Source organism: Panicum hallii, chromosome 7, assembly GCF_002211085.1.
Source record: "Panicum hallii strain FIL2 chromosome 7, PHallii_v3.1, whole genome shotgun sequence".
NCBI classification, from domain to species: Eukaryota; Viridiplantae; Streptophyta; class Magnoliopsida; order Poales; family Poaceae; genus Panicum; species Panicum hallii.
This window is the reverse complement of record NC_038048.1, coordinates 45,481,638-45,499,522: the sequence shown is the minus strand read 5'-3', so window position 1 is coordinate 45,499,522 and position 17,885 is coordinate 45,481,638. Positions and strand designations below refer to the sequence as shown.

Here is a 17,885-nt window from a genome sequence, read left to right as displayed (position 1 = left end):
TCTATGGTGATGGTTAGTGTACTTAAATTGGATTTATTCGGGTAGTTCTACCACAAAGAACTCTAATATCATGAAGTCTAATATCATGAAGAGAGCAACTTTCCAAAAAAAAAGAGAGGGAAAAAGAAGAAGAAGAGCAAGGAGCTGAGAATTTGCAGGATATTAAAAGGGGGACTTTGGCTATGGACATATCTCTATTATTACTAAAGCAAGTACTAATTTTTTGATCCATCAATCATTGAAGTCCTAATCGAATACGGGTAGAGCTAAGGGTGCGAAATCATTTAGAATTAGCGCTTCGAAATTCTCAACTGACACGTACTATATTATTACAAAATACATATAATGTATAATATATACATTTTTATATACTAATTAATATATTTATATAGCTTCCGTAGCAACATATGGACATATTTGCTAGTGTAGTTTAATGCTTCAAAACTCTTCTTTGGGAGCTATTTGGATCGTCTTATTTTGGAGGAATTGAAATGTACTTAATAAACTAAACTATTTAGCTTAGAATTTAATATCCCACCATTTTTCAACAACTTTAGTTAGATATAAGCCTAATCGTAAATTCATAGGATGCGAGATGGAAATTGATTTTATACACCACCAAACTATATTTCTATTCCATAACTTATGGCAAGCTTTTTAGCTCACTCGTCTAGCACATAAGTATTTTTCTCATATAGCTAACAATAATATATAAATATTCCGTATATGATCATATTAATTTAATATTTTTTGTCTAAATTATGATTATTAGAATGTAATTCAATTTTAAGGTTTCAAACGGAGAAGTTGCAGAATGGCTGCCGCCAGGTAATATGATCCCGCACCTCCGCAACCCACGAGGACACCATCAAGAACGTTCAGCAATCAGCCCGTGGGCATCAGCCAAGATGGCACAGCTCAAGATCAGTAGCCATCAGTAGCTGATCCGGGTACATCATCAATTCATCATGGGAGTGCGGAATCATGAGCAATAAACGTAGTTACATCACAAGAGATTTAGTACAACGCACCGATCGACCCGATAACAAACTAATCCGTTCAGCTGCTGGGTGTGAATGAATTACATCAACATGTTGTATCCTCTTGTTCGTGGGAAAAGAACTTGTTAGCAGCCATGTCCCATCCTCTTGTTAGCGCTTACAACACATATTATTTTCCTGCACTAACGTGTGTCACACACACACACAAAAAAAGAATCTACACTACTATCCGAGGTGAGTTGTTCTCTGAAAAATGCACAATCCCCCACGACGACTTTTCGAGTAAAACAGCAGCAATGCCATCATCAGTTACTTGGAGGCATCATAATATGTTGGTGACATTTAACTTGCCAAGTCGCACTTTCTTCCATCTGGTCTTGAAGAGGAAAGGATGAAGACCCAGTATATGTTCAGGCATGAAATCGTGCCTTGTCAGTATGCCAACAACAGGTGCCCCCTGCATTTAACAAAATTAAGCAACCAAATTTATCAGTGATAATTATGCGAAGTATATGTAATTCCTAATACTGATTTGTGCGATAAGGACAATTCTACAAGCACGGAATTCAAATGCAAATTGCATGATCCATGCGGTTACACAACAGAGTTACTCTACAGTTTTCATTATGGTTAGAGACAATATTTGCAGCTAACAAGGGGCCCAGAATTGCAGTGGAGCTAAGACTTTATCCAGACAAGCATGAAAAGGAAAAATACAAACTAGAATTTTGAAAAAGATATCATAACAGTAAAGTAACTGAAGCGCAAACATGACAAACCTTAGAGGATTTTGGCAGAACCAAAAGATGTCTCAATCCAACTTCACGGAAAAGTATAAGAGCCTTAGCCAAAGACATAGTCTCAAGGACAGTATAAGGAGATGTATTTGTGAACGGATGCAGGTCTACAAACATTTCCAATTCTTCTGCACTTAATTCAATGTTCTCAATCCTGTCTTGTTTTCCTGATCCACGTTTAGCAAACTCATCATGTGTGAAATGTTTTGAAGCATTCAGTGTAGAAGCCGTGCAGCTACCGATGAAATCCTTCTTTCTCAATAGAACAAGCAGGTGGTCTCGAAGAATTAGACCATATAACGTTGGACTATCTGAAAATGGTGGCTCATCAACTACAGGGAAACCATTATGACCTGTTGTCTTCAAGACATGCACTATTTGGCCAACCTTCTCTATACCACTGAATGTTTGTAGAGGACCAGTTACAACATCACTGACTGACAATTGCCTCATGTAGGGTTCAGCATATCCTTCAAGATGAGGAAACCCTTTCAATCTAACAAGCAAATCATAGACATTTGCATTGAAAGCGTCTGCCACCACCTTTGATATCAGAAGGACAAGCATAACCAGAGGAAGCATAAGAAGATTATTAGTCAGTTCTAGGATAACAACACAAACTGAGACTGTCATTCTCATCGATCCACCTAGAAGAGCAGCAGAGCCAAGAACTGCAAAAAGACCATGATCCAAAGTTGATTGTGACCCAATCAACATGGCTACCAGACGGCCATAAGCTGCACCAGTTAAAATAACAGGCACAAAAAGACCAGATGGTAGAGCAAGGCCATAGCTGAAAATGCCAAGAAAATATGATGCAGCAAAGAACACAAGTATTGAAGAGATGTGAAATTCATCATCATTGCCGGCGCTGTAAAGGTTTCTAATAGTGTCATCATTGGTGTTGAAGAACAGGCTAGCCAGGTCATTGTATTCATTCATTCCACACTGAAACTTCTTGAAATTACCAGATCTCCCTATTGATGGGCAAGCTTCTTCTGTATCAGTTGGACAAGGTTTGCAAGACGCAATCCATGGCAAACCAAAGAGACAACAGGATGTACAAACAGTGACGGTTGCAGCCAGGAGCAATTTGTATGTTTTCCCTTTCCTGAAAGCAAGTGAAAGACTTTAGGCAAGAAGATATCGCAAATATTTGAGTGATTTCAAGTGCATATGTGAATATCAGGTATACATGGTTCAGCGAATACATGTTGGAGTTTTTTTTTTTTTGAAACAGCCATAGTAATCTGCTTTCAAAAGTGATAGAAGGAAATAGTACAAGTGAAACATTTTGGGTATTTAAACTTTAATAAAACAGAGTACCTGCAGTTTAAACTGTATAAGTGGGGGTTGTTTAAAATTAAGGCAACATCAGTACATACTCGTTGATAAGGTTGTAGAGACGGAGAACCTTGTCCAGGAAAAAGTTGTACAGACTCCCCAGTATTCCTCCAAAAACCCCTAGAGTGATTACTGAAGGTAAATCGACCAAATGGTAGGTGACATAATCTGCTGTCACATCAAACATTATAAGGCCACCTTTCCCAAATAAGCCACACTTGCCACTTTTACAGAAATCTATCAATGCCCTAAGGACAACAGCGACCATTGCTGTTGTGAAAAAGGCTCGCCATAGTAAGGCACTCCTCCACCTGGAAATAAAAAGAACATGTCCTAATATTTGTAAATTGTAACAAAAACTTTCTCCGTGAAAGAAGCCATTTTGCAGAAGTGTTTGAATATGTCATTCCTTATAAGGGATATGCGTACAGAGCATATCTACTGCACCCTACCCTTCAATGCATGAATACTACTCATGCTTGAACATGTTTCAATTAAAAGTAATGGTTCAAACCGTTAGTTCCAAACAAAGTCCCATATAGAAGTAGTGAAAAAAGAGGGACGCTTTCTGTTTGACGAAAGAGGCTGCAAATGATAAGCAGCACTTCCTATTATGGAATTTTCTTTCCTTGTTTCATCCACCTTATTTTTATGTAAAAATATCTTCAACGTTATCAGCCTTTTTTGGCAATTCAAATTGAGTAAAGTAGCGATGCTGAGCTGCTGACCATGCCCGCTAAGTATATATATTCTGTTGTTTGATAAACCTTTGTTTTACTTTTTTTTCCAAGTATATGGTTCTAGTATTTTCAGACGATGGGGGGCATCATATCTTGATCAACAAATAAGGCAGGTTATGGAGGTAATTATAGCAATTTAAATCGTGGATCAAATGTTATTGAAGCCTTCACTCTCACTTTCCTTTTTGCTCCTCGATAAAAGTAAATCTAATAAACAAGGGGAGTGCATAAAGACATCAGGAAATGCATTTCAAAGAACTTACCATGAAGATACTGTTTCCAGGGCAAAAAGGACTCCACCAACCGGTGCCCGGAAAGCAGCGGCAATACCAGCAGCAGAACCACAAGTAACAAGGTCCCTCCGATCCCTATCATTCTTGAAGTACCTTAGCCATTTACATGTCATGTGATATTTACGTGACCCACCTTGTCCAAGTATTGATGCAATGCATGCACCTGTGTGTACCAGTGGACCAGCTTTTCCCACATGCAGTGATGATGATACTGCAGCAATGCATCCCACAACCTGCTCAAAACCAGCTAATACGTATTAGATATTTATAAGAGCACTGTGTTATCAAGTGCCAAAAAACAAGTTGTACCGATAATTGATAAAGGTAGTTTCTTTTGCAAACTAAGACCCAATTCTAGGAAACCATAAAATAGGACGTGTGTCCATAATAATAGAAGCTGCACTGAAAAGGGTAAATTGACTTATAAGTCTTCTCATATGCATTCTCAGTGCTCCTTAACACTTCCCATCAAAAAGGAGTTACTAGATCATAATCTAATTAAAAAGAGGCTATGTGTACTCCTTGCACGATTCAACATGTCTCTCCATTGAAGATCAGACAATATCAGCCAGAAATGGTTTCCATGGACAAGTTTACTTCTCATAAAAATGATCGCTGGAGTAAAGCAGATTTAAGGGAATCTTCATGTTCCAAATAAAGCTTACTTAAATTCAACAGCATTACTCTAGAAACTAAGACATCATATACCAGATGCTGCAATTGACAGTTTCTATTACAGTTACAATGCAAGCAGAAGTACATGCGGAAACTACATACCAAGACATTCAAAGAGTGGTCCCAAGGTGTAAATTATATAATGTTTAGGACAGACAGACATCGATGCCTGGCAAGGTGCAATATTATACGTTTATACTTCCAATTCTTTAATGAATATACTATGCTGTAGTTTTGTAGCCTGTACAGAACCGATCATGTTCAGTACTCCAAATACTGTAAACAATCTCCACCAGGATCTTGAATTTCACTTCACCAGAACGACAAAGTATCCAAAAAACAGAACCACAGATGAGCCTGTGAGACTGTTACAAACAGGCTAGAACTATCTCTGCTACAGTACTACCCCTCAAGTGACAAGACCAATAATTCAGTCAACCAGTTCATATCACATTAAACACAGAGCCAGGTGTAAGGCCGTAATTACATCGTGCCAATCTAAACTATCAATGCCATTTTTGTTTAATGAAATGGCACAATGAAAGAGATAGGAACAATTACCTTCACTATCAGAGTTTTCAGAGAGAATATATTGGGGGCGTCAACGCCGTTCAAGTAGGCCTTGACCTCCGGGATGCCTGATCCGGCGGCCGCCGGCGCCACAAACACCGTCAGCACCGCCGCTAACATGGTGAGCGCAAAGTTGGACGCCAGGAACACCGCAAACGCCGACCCGTGTCTGACCAAATTAACTTGTCAGTCTGACAGCACTTCCACGCCAAAATTCCAATTAATCAAAGTGCCAGAACGTGGTGCTGCTTACTTGCCGTCGAGCATGAGGTTGGAGGTGACGACGAACTTGGCGCCGGCGACGTTCTCGACGCCGAGGTTGGCGACGAAGCCGGCGGCGGCGGCGAGCGCCCCGACGAGAAAGCAGAGGACCCACTTGAGCGCCACGTAGCGCAGGATGTGGCCCCGGCCCCGCGCCCTCCAGTCCTGCTTGAAGACGTCGTTCTCGATCAACCTGCACGGGAGCGCCGCACGCGTCGGTGAAAAAAGCGGAAGGAAAGTGAGCCAATCGCGTCAGTCAGATTGGGGGGGAGGCAGCAGAGCAGGGGAGGGGAGCCTACTCGTAGTCGAGGCTCTGGATGGGGCAGACGTCGGAGCCGACGAGCGCGACCTGGGAGGTGGTGTTGGACTGCGTGTGGCTGCCGAGGAGGAACCGCCTCCGCCGGCGGCGCTGCTCCTCGTCGCCGTCCTCGCCCGCCGGGTCCAGGAAGAAGGACGAGCCCGAGGAGGCGAGCAGCGGGGCCTCGATGTCGGCCTCCGGTTCCGCCGCGCCGCCGCCGCCTCCCCCGGCGCCTCCTCCGTCCTTGGGGTCCCTCGGAGCCATCGCCTCCGCCGCTGCCCGCCACTCGCAGCCGAGCCGAGTAACTGACGCGAGCTGATGCGAAGTGGCGCTCGCTGGGGACGCTGGGTTTAGTAACGACACAACCGAAGGACAAACTCGGGAGAGATAGTCATCGACGTGACACTGCCCGGTGGGGCCAGGGATATCCGGGTCCCGCATGGACGTGACGGTGGCACGCGACCCTCGTGTGGGGGCGGGCGTCGGCCGTCGGGTATGGAAACGGTTGGGGCGCGGCTCCGAGTCTCCTCCGATGGCAAGCAACACCGGCAGCGGCGCACGGTGGAGGCGAGCGGCGCTCCTCGGGTACCGACAGGATCTCGGCGTTACCGTCCCCGGAAGTCGTGCGCGCCGCGTCGTGCGTTTGGATCAGATTCCCCTGGCGGGTGGAATGTGTGCTGGACGCTTGTGTCCTATTGGGCTTTGATCCTTTTGAGTCCTTCTGCATGATATTTTAGCGAGTATTTGTTGACAGATTTGTCGATCTGAGCAAACTAGATCTACTGGATTATATGATGAATAAATCACGGTCTTTTGGTATGGTGTCACTTTCAGATGACGGATTCAGGGCACAAATCGGCAATGCCGGAACATCATGTGGCAGGCTCAAGTGTTAGTACCACGTAATTCTCAACCTACACTTTTGTAAAAGAGTTGGAGTGCACAAAGGTTTTTGCAAATCTTTTGAGCTACTATCTTCTTCTGAAATTCACACTAGTCCATCGTATTTGGTGTCTGAAATAGCTGCCGATGGGGTTTCAAAGACCCCTGTGGAGCACGAGCAGCGCCGGAGGTAGCAGCGTGCGAGTCTGGTCAGGATCTTCCGGGCGTTAGCGTTACCCATCCGATGGTACGACCGCACGAGGGTCGCGTGCGCTTGGATCTGGTTCTCGTGGCCATGGAATTTGTGCTGTATCTTGTGTCTTGTGCTCGGCTTAATTCTTTGATTCTCTCTAGTACCCGTGAGTCTCTGTCTTCTGGTATTTTAGTTGAGAGCCTTTCGAGTGTTAGTCCCTGCATATGTTGACAGATTTGTGAAACCTTTTCTTTTTCTGAAGAAACTAGATCTGCTGGAATACTTAATGAAATCTTATGGTACAGTGTCACTTTCAGACGAGGGATTCAGATCACAAATTGGCCATATCCAGAACATCATGTGGCAGGTTCAGAGCATCTCAACCTATACTCGTTTAAAAGACTTTTTTCCCCCGAAAGACAGCGAGAGCTTTGCCATGATGTGTCATTAGACGGAAGAGAAAAACGACAGACAAAAGAAGAACGAAAGAAAAAAAAAACAACTACCAGCTCCCCAGCAACTAGACCCTAGTGCCTACTACAAAGTGCAAACTACAGACCTGGAGAAAACGAGAGGGCCAGAGGGGGAACTGGAGCAACTCAAAAAGCTCGGCAACAAAAAGACCACAGACAGTTTTTCAAAAAAAAAAAAGGAGACCACAGACATAATTGTGAAAAAGCTGTCGCTTTTAGAACTTTAGAAGTAGAAGCACAGCAATGTTACTGCAAATCTTTTGAGCGTCTTCTGAATTCACGCTGCAGCGTATTCTGTGTCTGAAACAGTACAGATGCTCCATCAGAGCATTCAAAAGCAAAACGTGTGCTCATAATTACACCGATGCATCAGAAGGTAATCTTTCTTAATTCTTATCATAGTCAAGATCCTACCACACAAATTTATTGACAGGCACGGCATGTCTACTAATCGCGAGTAGTAAACTTATCCAAGCACGTACTAGCTGCTCTGCTTCAGAGAAGATGACAGGGTTATTCTGATTTAACCCAGAGAAAAGGCAACGGGTACAGCAAATCAATCGAGTTCATGCCATCGCTTGGCAGGCTCTGTCGAAACTGTCGGCGGCGGAGGACATTCGCTTCACCAGCGTGTGCTCCGGGTTTACTAGCTTCAACTGGCTGCAAAACCAACCGGATTTGCTCACATCAATTCAGATCAAGCCATGCAAATTCAGACTTGTCAGGCAGGTTCTTCCAGCACTACAGGCAGGCATTCACTTACTTGAGGTATCGCGTTGCAGGTTTTCCCAGATTCAGGCTGCACACCGTGAGGTTCGCGAGAGTTTCAGCATCCTTGGCGTCCTGAACAGTTTCAGCAGTTCCGTTTAAGCACAAGGAAGAACAGATCGAGGATTCGGTTTCAGAAGCATGAGTGCACGACATGGGCGTGTGCTCCGATGGCGTTGAGTGTTCGGCAAAGGAAGCGCCCTTTTGGGCAAAACTGCTGAGATCGCCAGAGCTAACCTTGTTCAGTGACTCCAGCAGCAAGCCCTCCGCGTCTTCGAAGTTGCCCATGTGCATCGAGCACAGGGCTTTCCCGTTAAGGATCGTGCAGGTCGGCGGGTACTTCTCAGACAAGTCTTGGAAGATGAGGTGCGCTTCTTGGACCTTGGATCCACCCTGTAAAACATGGCATGGTCATGGTGTATCATGCCAACAAAATTTGAAGAACTCTGAATTTTCTTCAGAAAATAAAGTGGCTGAACCGGAACACCGAAGCTGATGATCAAACACAGCAGTAACTTTTTATTTCTCATGCCATTTGTTCCAATAGAGAACTCACGGGAAAGGCGTGTGCCTACCATGACAAGGTCGACCCATGCACTAGCGAGCTGCGTCAGCGTGTGGTCTTCGTCCAGCTGCTGCATGACCCTGAGTTGCTTCTCTGCGTGGTCTGCCCTGTGCATTTGGAGGTATATCTGAACATTCAGAGCAAGCCTGCATCACCAAATTGAAGGGGGAGCCCTTAATGTTTTGTGCATTGTAAAGCATAGTGTCTGAGGAGCTGAAAAATCTGCAGTAGCTAACTACTTTATATGTCGACAGGCAAAAGGCATCGAGTTGCGGAAGAAGACATGACATGGATGATTCCGGCGAAAGATGATGGAGAACAATGAATACTTCAGATGACAAAAGGAGAAAAGGACGCAGGGAGAAACTGATGCTTACAGTTCCATGTTCCCACCAGAGTGGGTGTGCTTGAGAGCCTCGGCGTAATCGCGTTCGTGCATGAAGATGGTGCCGGCCATCAACCGGAGGATCGGATTGCTCCCGATCGCCGCATCTGACAGGAGCTCACGAAGCCTGGAGACTGCCGATTCCTGTCACAAGAATGCACGTCCAAACTAGTCAAGATGCGTGGGTCTCGCGTTCTCCTCGGAACCAAAGTAGGACATGCAGAGTTTCGCTGACGAGCGGTAACTAACCAATGCAGGTGGGTATCTGATACTATTTTTCGTGTTAGCAAATTAATATGATACCATATTGCTCTAGTTCATTTCTCCTTCCAAATTATTTACGTAGAATATCATTCTAATTTATTTTATAAACTTTTAAGTCAACTCAATAACCTAAAATATATATAACTTCATCCCTAGTGGTAACGAAACGAACAGAACACGGAATATTGCAGAAACTTGGAACCGACCCTGTTCCCGGAGTCGCCGGAGAGGTACACCGCGAGGAGCTTGACGGCCTGGAGCGCCGTGGCGGCGCAGGGCCCGATCTCGCCGACCACCAGCTGTATTGCCAACGTACGGCTCGTCAAAACGTGCGCGGCGGCAACGGGCATCTGAGTTGGCACGCCAAGCGCGGGCGTCCGTACACGGCACGGCGTGACGCGATCGAGATGGCCGACGGCCAAGGGGGTGGCGATGGAGGACGCGAGCGCACGCGCACCTGGTGGGAGCCGATGGCGATGTAGGAGCGGTAGAGTATGGCGTCGCGCTCGACGAGCTCGTCGGGGGAGAGCGCGTGCGCGGGGACGGACTGGCTGCTGGTGATGGCGGCGTGGTACGCGCCGATGTAGAAGCTGTTGCGGAGGCCGAAGAGGTGGTCCGGCGACGCCATGCTCCGGGGGCGGGCGGCGCTGGGGCACTGCTGGCAGGAGACGATCGATCGAGGGGCCGCGCGCGCGCGCTGGGAGGATCGGATCGGAGGAGCTTCGGATCTCGTCAAGGCGCGGGTGTTAAGTTACGTTGTTGACCGTGGAAAAGGGTAGCTAGCCGCGCGTGCGCTCTACGTGTCCCCGTTCACCAGAAATGCTTATAGGATTCGGTGATGAAAGATAAAAATGCTTGACTTTGAAGAAAACTAGAATGATAACTAAATTTTTGCTTGATTTAGAAGAAAACTAGAACGAAAACTAAATTTGTTTATGTCAGAGTGATAACTAACAATGGACCCATAGTATGATGCTATAGATGTTGTTATTTTTCTATAAATTTGGTCAAAAGTTGGACAAGTTTAATTTAGGACAAACCTAATATGACATTAACAATAACATTTTATACCCCTTCATCTAAAAAAGAATACAATTCTGGCTATGTACCAAATTCAATAATTAATATGTACTCCCTCAGTTCTAAAAAAGCAATTCATTCTATGAATTCTACAATAGATTAAAAGAAGTAACATGACCTCCATCTGAAACTACAGATGCATGATAGCTACTAATAAGGACTTATGTGTTAAAATAAATAACAAGTCAACAACTACTCATGAGTCTACTTTAAAATCTGTGTACTAATGTGGAAGCTGCATGGTAGCTTCCTCTTCGTTGAAGGCATAATTAATTGTGTATACTTTTATACTCCCTTCATCTCCAAAAGAATGCAATTATGGCTATGTGCCTAGACAAGTACTTGTCCAGGTGCCAAAATTACATTCTTCATGGTATAACGGGAGTATATAGGAATGTTTTAACTAATGACCAAAACGAAACCCTTCTAATTTTGTTTCTACAAAGAAGAATACTACGATGTTGGCAGTAGATAACAATACGTATTGATTAGTTGTGTAACTGGTGTCCTAACCAATGCAAGTTTACATGTGTAGTAAATGACCATAAATAATGGATGCATATATCATGCTGATCTATATGCATATGGAGTACCATACAAGCACGGAGGGCAGACCTCATCTCCCTCTTTTCAGTTCATCTCGCATACGAATCAATGGGGGACACTAGGCCGATGAGTATACATTTATGCTGTTGGTGGTGCTCTTTGGGTTCTTCCTAGCCTCAGCCCGTTGTAAGCACTGTCAAGTCAAACAAAACCTTATTACAAAAACATAAAACAGAGGAAGTATGCTCTTCAAATGTGTAATTATATGTGCAGCGATTTTCATTTAAGCTATACGTACGTAGCTTGTTACGTTCTGTATGTTACGTTGATGAAAATGTTTTTGCGTGGTACTTGTAGGTGGAGGAGCTCGTCCCCTACCGGGGCAGGTTGAGAGAGTACTACAAGAAGAAACCATACTGCCGCAACCAATAATCAGACTTTGTCGGACGGTTGTTAACAGTAGTAGGATTGTCGTTGCTGTATTTTGTGTGAAGTTGAAATGTGGACAGGGCGCGTGCTACTGCTGTAACACTAATCAGCCCAAGCCATGCTTCGAGTCTTGGGACAGCTGCAGGCAAAACTGCTTGAGATGCGCCCCCAGATGCCCGTCGGATGATGCTCAGGGTCTGCGCTCGCCGTCGATTGGCAGCACAGCTTAGCCGCTAGTACGTAGTCTCAAACTTTCTCACTAATAGTGAAAATATACTATGTTTTATCTTGGCGTCGTTGTAGTTCTTGTTGCGGTTCATGAATCATGAGCCAACACGATGCATGCACGTGCAGTATGGACGACGATGCTTTGTTTTCGATCGTTTATCATGGTGTCGATCGTGCTTCCATTTCTCAATAATTACTTCCAGGAACAAGTCTAGCTCAGTTTGAAACGACCATATTCGAGATCTAACCTTCATCATTCAGATGATTCAAACTCTCTTCAACTCAAATTTGAGTGCCCCCTCCTAGGTTGGATTTCGTTTATGCATGAGTAGATCGAATTTATCTGATCGATGCTTTGTCGAAGATCATCAGTCCTCCAGTGAGCAAGGTAGTTACTGAAAATGAGGTGAGCTCATTCACACCGGTACACCACCGCCGAAGATCGGATTTTGCAGCATGTCTATTTAATCGCCAAATATGCATGTCAAATAAATTAAAGCTTGTTCAATTTTTGTAGCACCGCTTGTCCGCTTCGTTTCATGGCGCAGGACCTTGGTGGCGACTTGGCTTCTGGTTTGCAGGGTCGCCGTGATCGCGCTCTGCAGCGCATCCCTTGCCTGCGTGGGTGCAGCGAGGGACGCTGATGGCTACACCCCATTCAGGTAAACCAGGTCCTGTCTTGCTTGTTTATTCACCAAGAGGTTCCATTAGCACAATTTTTAACAGGCTTTTCAGGTTCCTCGAGGCCGCGCTGGCGGTGCAGGTGTACCTGGAGCGGCGGGACGCGCGCGTTCCTGGCACCCGGGGCCTGCGGCGGGTACAAGGCGTCCCTGCTCGCCCTGTCGGCGTCCGTCTTCACCTCCGCCATTGCCGCGCTGGTGTTCTACCTCCGGGCTTCTCGGCACGCCCACGCCCTGGACTAGCTAGCTGCATGCATCACCAATTCGTTCACCATCCCTACGAATCAAAACGTCCGTGTATATTGGGGCGCTTGCATGGTCCTGACCATGTTTCTGTGGCACTTTTGTTTTTTTTAACGGTTGTTCTACCGAACCTAGTTAAATACTGATACGTTGATCGTGCGGTTGATCGTTTTCCTGCCGGCGCCCAGTGTCAGGTTTCATGATACTGAACGGCCCTGACGGTGATGGCCATAACACAATGACACTGATGAATCTCTTTCTACTGAAGACATCAACCAGAGATGATGGCAAAGGGAAGAAGTAACGAAGACTGAACCATCAAGATTACTCCACGGCGTTCTACTTCCATCCGACGGCGCTCCACGCATCCCGTTGTTTCCGAGCACCGTTAACAGCCGGACAATGCTAGTTTTCGCTGTTACATTCTCGATCTTCATTTGTCGGAGGAATACAGTGCAATTCGTGCCTCAAATTGGTTCTGAATTTCTTGTATCGATTGTTTGTTCTTGTCGGATCCAACTCGGAATCTGAAACCCAGAGGCCCCAGCGGTTGTTCTCTCGGCCGCAGCCGCAGCCGCAGCCACGAGACGAAGGAACTGGCCGGGCCCACACCAATCCGCCGAATCTTCGGTCGCTGGCTCGGCGCCGCTGCGCCACCCGCGCGAGGCGCTCCGCTTCCTCCGCGTCCACAGTTCGACCGACGGGATCCGCCCACCCGAGCACCACCAACGCAGCGACCCACCACCGGCCGCCGCCATGCCGCGCTGCTGCCCCTGCGCGACCTCCTCCTCTCCCGCCCTGTTCCTCCTCCCCTCCGTTCCCGCCTCTTCCACCTCCAAAACCACCACCAGCAGCAGCAGGGTTGCCTTCTCCCCGTGCGATGGCGCGTTCGGCTGTGTCAGCGGGAGGCTGCGGTGGGGGACGAGACCGAGAGCCAGGCACGCGACAGTCGCGGCGAGCGGCAAGGACGGGAGTGGTACGGCGGAGGAGGAGAAGGAAGAGGACGAGCCGGGGTTCAACCCGTTCGGTTTCGTCACGGACAACCCCTCCAGCCGCGGCGCCATCCAGCTGCCCGCGGTTCCCGCCGAGGATGGCAATGTCGGCCAGATGCTCTACGTAATGCCCCACGCCTCGCTTCGTCTCCCCGTGCTTGATCCTTCCAATTCCGGACCAATGAACCATACGTATGCAACCATTTTGACTAGTGACTCGCCTTGTTGCGTCCAGAGGATCGAGGACAAGGGGAGGGAGTACGGCTCGTATGTCAGATCAGGAGACTTTCGATGGTTCGTGAGGGAGATAGGTACTACTCGTTCATCTCTTTGTTTGTGGTTACAGAGAACATGGCATGATATATTGGATACACTCTATGACATGGTCCCCGGCCAACAAAGTAGTACCACACTCAATTAACACTGATTAGATACAATATGACTCTGTAAAGCTTTGGTGTGAAACGTGAAAACAGAGCAATTCTGTTTCTCATAGTCGTAGCCTTGTAGGTGCAATATGCCTATATAAGTTCATCCACATCCACTAGTTTTATTGCTGAATGAGATGAACCAAAGGTCTGCAACCACAACCCTCATGTATAATTAACCCTGGATAAGTAAAAGGCATGCAATTTCTGGTCACATGTGTTTGCTGATACATTGTAGGTTCATCTGATGCACGGCGTGGGACTATTGTGTTCCTTCACGGGGCTCCTACTCAATCATTTAGTTACCGCGTGGTTATGGCTCAGGTTAGCTTCATTAAACCTGTAGACCATTGGAATAAATACAAGTTATGAAACGATCAGTTGTCGGTACTGTGCATTATTCAGCAATAAACAGGGTGCTAATTATGGCAGTTTATTTGCAATTTTTCTTACTTAGGAATGCATATGTGAAAGTTCATTGTTTCCTTTTGAGTATATGTAGTTGTAATACTTCCATGATAGCCTAAGAAACCTCATGTTCTATATAATATTATTGTTATTAACCACACTGCTGCTTTTGTTTCATCAATCATTCAATTCCCTAAGTAGCTGTTGAACTTGAAAGATGGCAGATGCTGGTTACCACTGCTTTGCACCTGACTGGATTGGATTTGGGTTCAGTGAGATGCCGCAACCTGGATATGGGTTCGACTTTAAAGGTCAGGAAAATGTGTGTTAAACTAGAGGAATTTGCTAAAGACTTATGCATATCGTATCATTTGCAGAGGAGGAGTTCCACAAGGCATTTGATGATCTTCTTGGTACTCTAAATATCACTGAGCCCTTCTTCTTAGTTGTCCAGGTACACATGTGAAACTCCCAGGAAAATCGTGATCTAGAGAAATCCTTGTTTCTCATGTAGCAATTTTTCCTTTCATTTCATTGCAGGGATTTCTTGTAGGTTCTTATGGGCTGACATGGGCACTGAACAACTCAAGCAAAGTCCTTAAGTTAGCAATCCTTAACAGTCCACTTACTGTTTCTTCTCCAGTCCCTGGATTGTTTCAGCAGCTAAAGTCAGTTATTTCTATCCAGCTTGGTTTCTCACTCTTAGTGGTTCTCCCGTTCTTCTCCTGTATCGATTCAACCTATATGCATGCTTTGGTAGATTTCAAACACATGAGTTCAAAACTTGTGGATTTGTGATATCAATAGGCATATAATCATATGAACTTTTGCATGTAAGTTGACTAAAATAGGCATTTGCACTCTTCTTTTTAGTTGTCTTTTTGGCTGTTTATGGTTTCAGTACACTACTCTACGTAAATGTTCTTGAGGTCGAGGTTGATTAATTTATCTATTTTATTTAGTTGACTGTTGTAGGGCGATCATCTTTCCCTGTATAATATTGACTTGAGTATACCCTGCTTCTATTCTATTCATGATTTTTCACTTATGTTGTGGTCATTTTCAGTCAATATTCTAGCTACATAATTAAACAGACGGAACCTTTCAATACAGGTGGCCACTCGTTGGTGAATTTACTTGTCAAAATGCTGTTTTGGCCGAGCGTTTCATTGAAGCAGGTAGCGCGTATGTATCCTTATCGCACAAAAGCTGTTTCATTGTGCCTCTTTCCTTCATGCTGTAGTGTGTGTTTCTTGAAAGAAGAATAAAGTTTGGTTTATTGCCATATGATGTGGTTTTGTATTAGTCTTGTCAACTATATGCATTTTATATTTTTATAATATTCGTTTTGCACAGTGGCTTAAAATGCTCCATTTTGTCCTCCATTTATTTGGCAGCTATGTGCTGAAATTGGAAAAGGCTGATGTATACAGATTACCATATCTATCCAGTGGTGCACCTGGATTTGGTGAGCTCGTACTCCTAGGCCATCTATTTTCCGCCACTTGATACGTCTTGCTTTGCCATTCAGTTTGATGTACTTTCCCAATCACGAAAGGAACTTCATAATAATTGAAATTAATTATTTCCACTTGATAGTTGACACCATGCATTTTTGTAAACGAATGACATTATGCACATCGAGAATCATTTGCTGTATTACCTACGAGCATATTTTTCTGAATAAATATATTGTAATATAATTTCAGAGGTTCTAGGTCTTCGTGAGGTTGTAAAATTTCTAGTTGCTACAATTGTCTGGTAATTTTGACTTCTCACTTGTATGCTTCTTTTAGCTTTGCTTGAAGCTGCCAGGAAGGTCAACTTCCAAGATGTGCTACGTAGAATTTCGGCTGGATTTTCATCCAGTAGGTAAGAGCCAAGCATCCATGTGCACTACACACTCTGGCCGCTGGTCTAATTAAGACAGGCAAGACTATGATATATTATATGTGAGCTTGGGATTTCACTTTACCGTCGGATATGAGTCGCTAAAACTAGAACATTACCGATGTACCGTTGGTCATAAAAATTTGTAGAAGCACTCAACTGCATCAGAAAATTCATGCTGAATATAAGCAATCAATAATAGACATGTAAACCTGCGACAATGTGTTCTTGTTCTGACAAAAAAGAATATTGTTGCAGTTGGGAAAAACCAATACTGCTTGCATGGGGAATATCTGACAAGTACTTGCCGCTATCGATAGCTGAGGAATTCAAGAAAGCTAATCCCAATGCTGTAAAACTGGAGGCGATAGAAGGAGCTGGTCATATGCCGCAGGAGGACTGGTACTTGTTATATACAGTTTATAAATCATAAAAATACATTCGTCACTGATAGTCTGATACTCTGCGTACAGTTTATATTATGTACATTTCTGCACGAATCATAAACGATACGTGTTACTGATAGTATGCGTACAGCCTCTGATCTTTACACCTTGTTGACCATTAGACACGCTGATCCTTGACGTATCTGGCATGTTCTGCAGGCCAGAGAAGGTTGTGAAGGCCCTGGTATCCTTCCTGTAAACGTGGACAGAGATCACAAGGTCATCTGCAAGGGTACGGGAGCAGATAAATATGCATGCTGACTGCCATGTCTTGGCTTCGTCCAGCTGTCTGATTTCATTGTGCCGTTGATTGCTTAGATTCTGGTGGCGCGTGACGCATCGTTACAAAGCTCCACGAGCGCACGTTTCAAAAGAATAACATGCGGAGATTACGGTAACTTGATAAGAGTTGAAATTCAGTAAGGTATATAAGTGATCATACCGTGTTTCTCGTGCGTATAAGATTTAAGCCATACTCTTTTTCTTCTTCTTTTTTGCACATTGTATTGTTAACCAGAGCATTTGGTCAGTGGTCGCACCTGTACGGCTTGTATACATAATTGTATGCGACTTTGGATACATGTGGTAAGTGGTATATATAGTTACAGAATTTTGAAATAAAGAGAGCCACATAGTAGGCTCTACTGGTAGCATCATTCCTGTGACACATTAAGCCCAAGCCTGCTTCCGCGTTCTGCCGCCACCACCAACCAGCTCGGGTCGATTGCTCGGTTTCGCCGCGCGTTGCATCATATCGGTGAAGCGTCGTCGGAGGCCGGGCGGTCGTGCGAGGTCACTTGCGTTCGTTTGTGTGGAGGCTAGCTGGCAACTTGCTTCCTCTACACCGATCGATTCTTATCACCCATATCCTTGCAGAGAGCCGGTTGTGCGGCGGCGATCGACTGGCCGAGATGGGCGACTCCTGTGTAGCTCGGACGGCGGTAGGCTGGCACCGGTGTCGCCACTCGCGGCACATGCGTGCGTCTCGCCATCGTCACCCCTGTCC

The 17,885-nt window shown here is 45.1% G+C and overlaps 3 protein-coding genes across 5 annotated transcripts; 1 reads left to right on the top strand and 2 right to left on the bottom strand.

The window, feature by feature from the left end:
- Positions 1-982: 982 nt before the first annotated feature.
- On the bottom strand, positions 983-6,313 carry LOC112899974 (putative chloride channel-like protein CLC-g). The gene is made up of 7 exons (XM_025968658.1): positions 5,981-6,313; positions 5,674-5,874; positions 5,412-5,589; positions 4,146-4,408; positions 3,184-3,453; positions 1,781-2,909; positions 983-1,458 (listed from the first exon to the last, which is right to left on the bottom strand). The coding sequence occupies exons 1-7, from the start codon at positions 6,241-6,243 to the stop codon at positions 1,324-1,326; spliced, it is 2,439 nt and encodes an 812-aa protein (XP_025824443.1). The 5' UTR covers positions 6,244-6,313; the 3' UTR covers positions 983-1,323.
- Positions 6,314-7,894: 1,581 nt separating this feature from the next.
- LOC112900244 (coatomer subunit epsilon-2-like) lies at positions 7,895-10,228 on the bottom strand. 2 transcript variants are annotated; one of them, XM_025969031.1, is made up of 7 exons: positions 9,967-10,228; positions 9,716-9,808; positions 9,238-9,389; positions 8,871-9,006; positions 8,533-8,688; positions 8,291-8,370; positions 7,895-8,187 (listed from the first exon to the last, which is right to left on the bottom strand). In XM_025969031.1, the coding sequence occupies exons 1-7, from the start codon at positions 10,135-10,137 to the stop codon at positions 8,094-8,096; spliced, it is 882 nt and encodes a 293-aa protein (XP_025824816.1). In that variant the 5' UTR covers positions 10,138-10,228; the 3' UTR covers positions 7,895-8,093. The 2 variants fall into 2 exon arrangements, with proteins under 2 accessions (XP_025824816.1, XP_025824818.1); XM_025969033.1 differs by lacking the exon at positions 9,716-9,808.
- A 3,070-nt stretch (positions 10,229-13,298) lies between these two features.
- Positions 13,299-17,518, top strand: LOC112900243 (haloalkane dehalogenase). Of its 2 annotated transcripts, XM_025969030.1 has the most exons (12): positions 13,299-13,831; positions 13,943-14,018; positions 14,374-14,459; positions 14,761-14,854; positions 14,921-14,997; positions 15,084-15,211; positions 15,657-15,728; positions 15,941-16,011; positions 16,340-16,415; positions 16,692-16,835; positions 17,039-17,111; positions 17,198-17,518. In XM_025969030.1, exons 1-11 carry the CDS (start codon positions 13,472-13,474, stop codon positions 17,076-17,078), a joined length of 1,224 nt encoding a protein of 407 aa, XP_025824815.1. In that variant the 5' UTR covers positions 13,299-13,471; the 3' UTR covers positions 17,079-17,111; positions 17,198-17,518. The 2 variants fall into 2 exon arrangements, with proteins under 2 accessions (XP_025824815.1, XP_025824814.1); XM_025969029.1 differs by having other exon boundaries at positions 17,039-17,501.
- The last annotated feature ends 367 nt before the right edge of the window (positions 17,519-17,885 follow it).

Bases quoted from the DNA above. Each gene is read 5' to 3' on its own strand.
- LOC112899974 (XM_025968658.1), bottom strand. From the start codon at position 6,243: ATGGCTCCGAGGGACCCCAAGGACGGAGGAGGCGCCGGGGGAGGCGGC. The intron at 5,875-5,980 runs GTAGGCTCCCCT...GCTCCCGTGCAG, and splicing joins ATCCAGAGCCTCGACTACGA to GTTGATCGAGAACGACGTCT. The intron at 4,409-5,411 runs GTAATTGTTCCT...GGTTTTGAGCAG, and splicing joins TGAAAACTCTGATAGTGAAG to GTTGTGGGATGCATTGCTGC.
- LOC112900244 (XM_025969031.1), bottom strand. From the start codon at position 10,137: ATGGCGTCGCCGGACCACCTCTTCGGCCTCCGCAACAGCTTCTACATC. The intron at 9,390-9,715 runs GTCGGTTCCAAG...TTCTTGTGACAG, and splicing joins CCGGCGACTCCGGGAACAGG to GAATCGGCAGTCTCCAGGCT. The intron at 9,007-9,237 runs GTAAGCATCAGT...TTGGTGATGCAG, and splicing joins TCTGGTGGGAACATGGAACT to GCTTGCTCTGAATGTTCAGA.
- LOC112900243 (XM_025969030.1), top strand. From the start codon at position 13,472: ATGCCGCGCTGCTGCCCCTGCGCGACCTCCTCCTCTCCCGCCCTGTTC. The intron at 14,460-14,760 runs GTTAGCTTCATT...TGAACTTGAAAG, and splicing joins ACCGCGTGGTTATGGCTCAG to ATGGCAGATGCTGGTTACCA. The intron at 16,012-16,339 runs GTGAGCTCGTAC...TGCTTCTTTTAG, and splicing joins CAGTGGTGCACCTGGATTTG to CTTTGCTTGAAGCTGCCAGG.